The 6,411-nt window shown below is 34.4% G+C and overlaps 1 protein-coding gene across 1 annotated transcript; it reads right to left on the bottom strand.

Moving 5' to 3' along the window:
* Nucleotides 1-1,366: 1,366 nt before the first annotated feature.
* Nucleotides 1,367-4,319, bottom strand: LOC145029626 (uncharacterized). Its single transcript, XM_078978121.1, has 4 exons — nucleotides 2,901-4,319; nucleotides 2,351-2,820; nucleotides 1,834-2,288; nucleotides 1,367-1,761 (listed from the first exon to the last, which is right to left on the bottom strand). The coding sequence occupies exons 1-4, from the start codon at nucleotides 4,317-4,319 to the stop codon at nucleotides 1,367-1,369; spliced, it is 2,739 nt and encodes a 912-aa protein (XP_078834247.1).
* Between the last annotated feature and the right edge of the window lie 2,092 nt (nucleotides 4,320-6,411).

Here is a 6,411-nt window from a genome sequence, read left to right as displayed (position 1 = left end):
GTCCCTTTTTGTTTTTCATGCTACAATATTGTTTGTTTATGTTATAATTGAAGATGAAGGATCCAAAGGATAAATGTGATTTCTGGGAATGGGTTGATGATGATGAAGAAATTATAACCAAGAACGAGAATAAGAAAGATGAAGAACATGATTTCAATACTGAAGTGAAGATTGCAATATTGGAACATGATTTCAGTGAGTATAAGATGAAGACTGATAAGGAATGTAAGAGTTTTAGAAAGGAATTGGATAAAATGAAATGTTTAGTGTTGATGTTTGTTGTTTTGTTTGTAGTGAAGTACATGATTTAGTGTTAAGTTTATTATGTAAGGAAAATGTACTTTGAAATTATCAGGATATGTATATTCAAAGTGGTTGCACTGTACTCATGTAAAATGGTTACGAAGTGGGAATGAAAAGAAGGTATTTGTGAAGACTGATACACATAGAAGGTGTTTATGAAGGCTAATAGTCCATAAAAGTAACATACTTTTTATTGATTGATAATAGGAAGGGCAAAATAGTCCATAAAACCTGTGCACTTTATCAAATGATAATAACAGGGACAAAATAGTCCATAAAACATGTGTTTGACATTATGCATGTAATTTGTGTTGTAAATGATTTTTAAATACAAGGGCAGTTTTATTGAAAACACACATAATAGCAACATACTTTTTATTGATTGAAAATAGCAAGGGTAAAATAGTCCATAATAAGATTACACTTTATCAAATGATAATAGGAAGGGCAAAATAGTCCATAAAACCTGTGCACTTTATCAAATGATAATAACAGGGACAAAATAGTCCATAAAACATGTGTTTGACATTATGCATGTAATTTGTGTTGTAAATGATTTTTAAACACAAGGGCAGTTTTATTGAAAACACACATAATAGCAACATACTTTTTATTGATTGAAAATAGCAAGGGCAAAATAGTCCATAATAAGATTACACTTTATCAAATGATAATATGAAGGGCAAAATAGTCCATAAAACCTGTGTTTGCCATTATGCATGTAATTTGTGTTGTAAATGGTTTTTAAACACAAGGGCAATTTTATTGACAAAATAGTCCCACAAAACAGTTTTTACCAATTTTAACATAGTTTTAACAAATAGGGGCAAAATGGTACATTGTTATAATATGCATAAAAGGTAATAAACTACATATGAAAGCATAATTAAACCACATAATCAAGCATGTGCACATGGCACTAAATGTTGGTAAATGTGCACAACACCAAAAGATAAGCCTAAGCATCAAAAAGACAAGCCTAAGCACAAAAAGATGTGCACTAAGCACCAAAAGATGTGCCATTTCAAAGTATCTGACATAATCCTAATAGAACACACTTATCCTAGTTTATAGTAACTGGATGTTCAGTACTTTCCCCACTTCCATCTTTTGTTACCACCTTCTTCCTTAACTTCAGTTTCGTGATCCTCTCAGAAGGTAATCGCCTTTTGTTTGCAACAAAATGCTGAAAAAAAACAGGTTGATGCTGATGGTGATGATTTTCTTGATGGTCAATCTCATCCTCTTGTTGTTCAATTTCATCCTCCTGGTGGTCTTCAATATCGCCTTCTTCAACAGCCTCTTCTTCACCAATTCCAACTTCACTAACCCCATCTTCATTGATCCTATCTTCATTGACCCCATCTTCACTAATCCCATCTTGACTAATCCCTTCTTCAACATCCCCTTCACTAATCCCTTCTTCAACATCCCCTTCACTAACAGTTGCTTTATTTGCTGCATTGTTAAAACAAAAATAATAATTATTATACAAATGTAGATGAATGAATAATCAAAATAAAAACGAACCTTCTTTGAGCAATGGACATCGCCTCTTGTTGTGTCCTTCTTGATGACAATTACTACATCTTGAGATGGACATCCCTGTCTTGTTAATTTTATGCTTTCCTTCATTTTCTGTAGGACATTTCATTCTGTTTACTTTGGGCCTTCCTGGCATTCTCCTACGCCGAGGTGGTAATATGGGATCAAATAGAACATCAGGCCACATGCTAGCTCCATTTATTGGTTTGACTGGATACCTATAGCAACTTCCAAACATGCTTGTTTTAAACCATACGGCTACATAGTCCTCTGCATTTCCATTCAGGTATAATATAGCAGCAATGGCATGCACACAAGGGATACCACTGAGTTGCCAGGCTCTGCAGCCACAAGTTTTGCTTTCAAGGTGAACAACATAAACTTCATGGGCTAATTTCACTTCATATTCTTCCTCGCCACTTGGAATAACATCCCAGTACCTGAAATCATATTAAGAAGGTAAGTTATTTCATATTAAATCACTTACAATTAAATAATATACCTTTGTTCTTCTTTCATCTTCTCAATCCTCTTTTTAATAGAGGGGCAGATTTCCATGTCCCACTTATGCCCCTTAATCTTTTGATTGTACATCCTCTCCATCACGTACAATCTGATTTCTTCCAGCATTGTTATTATTGGTTTCTTCCGGGCCTCTACAATTGCTGCATTGAAAGATTCAGATATACCGTTTTCCACCGCATCACAACAAGTCTGAGGTTCAAAGAATGCTCTGCACCATGTATTTGGGTCTCTTTCTATCAGGTGCTCATAAGCTTCTGTGGACATTGTACGAATTTCCCTCATGTATGATCGGAAATTGGAATCGGTTGTAGCCTTTGCAGCACTCCAAAATAACCTCCTAAACTCAACACCCGTGAACCCCTTCTTCTTAAAGTTGGCATAGATGTGTCGGGCACAATTCCTATGCTCACATGATGGTGCCCTTTCCTTAACAGCCTCCATTAAACCCTACAAGGTGATAACAAATTTCAGTTTTAAAGTACATAATAACACATAATAAAGTAAGTAAAATGTAAACTATAACATACCTTGTGTTGGTCTGAAATAATTGTAAGACCCCTACCATCTCCCATCTCAATGTCCTCAAGTAGATGATCAATGAACCACATCCAAGTTTCCTTGTTTTCAACTGGCACAACAGCCCATGCTAGAGGATACATTTGGTTGTTTGCGTCCCTACCAACGGCTGTTAACAACTCACCTCTGCAAATACCCTTCAAAAAACAGCCATCAACACCGATAACCCTTCTACATCCTTCAATCCAGCCATCCTTGATAGACTTCAGGCAAATATACATCCTTTTGAAGTAGTGTGTAGCATCAGGCGTATGATTTGTCTCGATCAAGACTGTTGACCCAGGATTAACCCTCAATAACTCAGCACCATAATTCCACAGTTTCTCATAATGGCTTACCAAATTGCCTGAAATCTCATCTAGTGCAAAGTACTTGGCATTTCTACACTGCCCAAGACTTACCTTGAGACCATAGTCTTTCCTAACCACTTCTGCCATTTTCCTATAGCTAAACTTAGGCCTTTCCAAAATGTCAGGTATTAACATTTTTCCAATCCACTTATACGTAACAAGACAACCCAATTTTTGTTGTCTAGCACAATTATGTTTATCAATTAGTGACTTGATCTGGAATGAATTTTCCTTGTTCATGGGACTAGCCCATAGTCTAAAAGGGCAAGATGGCTTCCCTTTTTCATTTTTACTGCACCTTACTAACAATGCTTTTGCCTCATTTTTTTCATACCACAATGAATAACCCTTAGACACAGCATAATTTGTTAACATATGTTTCAGTTCATCTCGATCAGAGAATTTCATACCTAACTCAGGCATCATAGTGTCCCATTTTTGGTTTGGATCGTGAATAGGATGTTTTTTTACCTTACCACCAGCTTCTTCCTCTATGCCTCTTTGTGGAATAAGGTTCTTCTGTGACAAAAAAGGATCAACAACTTCAGGCAATTGAATGTCCTCATCATCAGCTTCATGGTCCACCGATAGATCATCCGATAATACCGAGTCCACATCATCTTCATATGTTTCAGTACCACTATCCCATTCTTCAGCTTTTTCTTCTTCAATCCAATCTAGTAAGGGTTCATGATGGTCATCAATGTAGATACTTATTTGATTATCATCATCATCAAACCCAGCATCAACGAACCTAACATAATCATCTTCATCCCTGAGCTCCCTTAACCCATCTACGAGGGGCCGATTTTTAAGACAGTAATACATATCCCGACATCTATTGTTGATCAATTTTTGGAGATAGGTCTTGAACTTCTTGAAATCCATGTTACGTACATCTAGCCCCATAACAGGTACTTTATCAGGATGAAAGTAAACCAAGGGATTAGGAGAAAAAACACCTTGATGGTAAACATCAATGTTGAGTGAGTCACGAGACACGCTGGCTGCACGAGACATCAATGTTGAGTGAGTCACGAGACACGTTTGCTGCTGAGAACCCTTGCTGCACAATCGACTAACTTTCCTTCACCTTCTGTAAAAATCAATTTCACTTACACGAGTTCACCGTTCCATTATGTAAGAACCCTAGATATCGATAACTTTCCTTCACTGAGAACCTTGATGGTGAATCGATATCTTGTGGCTATTATGTGGCACTTATGTTTGATGTAATGTGGTTTAATAATCCACGTCAGATTATCACCGGTAAACATTCGAACGTAACCCACAAATGCCGGTCACCATTAAAAAATGTTATTTATATTCGTAACTTTATTTGGATTTATAATAAAAAACATAAGTTCGTTGGTTTTTTTTGAACAACAAAAACGTAATTGGGGTAATATGAACGTTTTTGAAACTTAATTGGTCTTTTAAGGCATTTTCCCAATGTCTAAATATATAACTGGACTCATCGGTTCAAAAGTTCAAATATATGCCATTAAGTGCATAGCCATATTCAAATTCATGGATCTACCGCTAAAACAAATGGAAACCGAAATAAATTAATAAGGCCAACTCTTTTTTCTTTTCGGCGTATCACAAAAGAAATTATAAGGTTAATTAAGGAATAACGGAAATATATAAAACGTGAAAGTGCCATATTCTACACGCTCAAAGACTTTGAACCAGAATGAAAACGACGGTCAACCCAACAGGCTAATCGTCCAATTAAATTCTTCCCAGTTTTCTCTTTGAAATGTGCCCCTATATTTTCGCAAAATTACAAAAATGCTTATATTGTAATTCTTACGCCCAAAAATCATTTAGATAATGTTAATAAATCAAAGAGAGTTTTACGCATATGTTTGTATATCCACATATAAAAAAAGTATTGAAACTTTTCATTATTTTTTTATTTTTATTTTGTTGTTTGTTTGTTAACTCATTGGTGAAATTAAAAAGCTAATATGTTTTATTTATTTATTGGTTTTGTTTCTAGCTCACTCCAAGTATATTTTCACGACATGTAAAGTTTATTTAATTTGTATGGTTTTAAATGTTGAGGGGCTTATTTTTAAATTCTTTTTATTTTTTTTTTGAAACAAAACTCAATCTACTCATAATTACCTATTACCATTTATGTCACCAGGAAAGAATAACAAACCGGATAACTTTACATCTTTCACAATTGGTAACACACAATCAGGAAAGTATTGGACTTTCCTGGTAATACATTGGTAAATAACCAGAACAGTATGTCAAATCAGATAACCTAACTGTACATTTACACAAGAGAAAACATGTTTTCAGTGTACAACTTTACTTTACATGTTGACAAACGATAACAAACCTTTTTAAGAAAATATGAGATTTTCTTGGTGTGCGTAACATTTCAGAAACAGAAAGGAAACTTGAATATTTCACAAACAAAAACCACTTATGAACTCACCAGCGTTATGCTGATTTTTAAACCGCTTGTGTTCTCAGGTCAACGTTAAAACAGGTACCCGAAGATTCTTTTTGTTCGAAGACGGAGTACTCAGAAGACCCACTTCATTTTGTTTATATATACTATGTATCACAACTGTACAACTTTACTTTTGAAACAACTGTAAAACTTTTCTTTATGTAATGTAATGGTTGTTTTACTTTACTTACTATGTGCATTGGATTTGATACTCAACGTGGAGTCAACCCCGGAAATGTTTCCGCCTTCGGTTTTCGGGGTGTGACAGATTGTCTAGACCAAAACTCCTTATGGAATCCATGCTAAACATTTTTATTTTTTAGCTAGTTTAAGATAAATTTAAAATACTTAATTGGTACAATATAAAATACATCTATAAAGAAATAAAATTATATTTAATTCCTAATTTATAAAATACATCTATTAAGACTTAATTAAAGATAACTCAATTGGTAATTTGTCTAACACGATTATTTTCTGTTATAAACTTATATTATAGCTTTTACAATTTAAAAATATTTATTTTGGATATACTATGTTTTCTAAAATTAAGTTTATTAAAAGAATGCCATGAAAAAAGAAAGTAGAAGTGGGAGGGCCCGCAAGATGCAATATATGATAATATGATTGGCTGGTGCT

Source organism: Lactuca saligna, chromosome 2 (genome assembly GCF_052625555.1).
Source record: "Lactuca saligna cultivar CGN05327 chromosome 2, ASM5262555v1, whole genome shotgun sequence".
NCBI lineage: Eukaryota > Viridiplantae > Streptophyta > Magnoliopsida > Asterales > Asteraceae > Lactuca > Lactuca saligna.
This window is presented reverse-complemented; position numbering and strand designations above follow the sequence as displayed.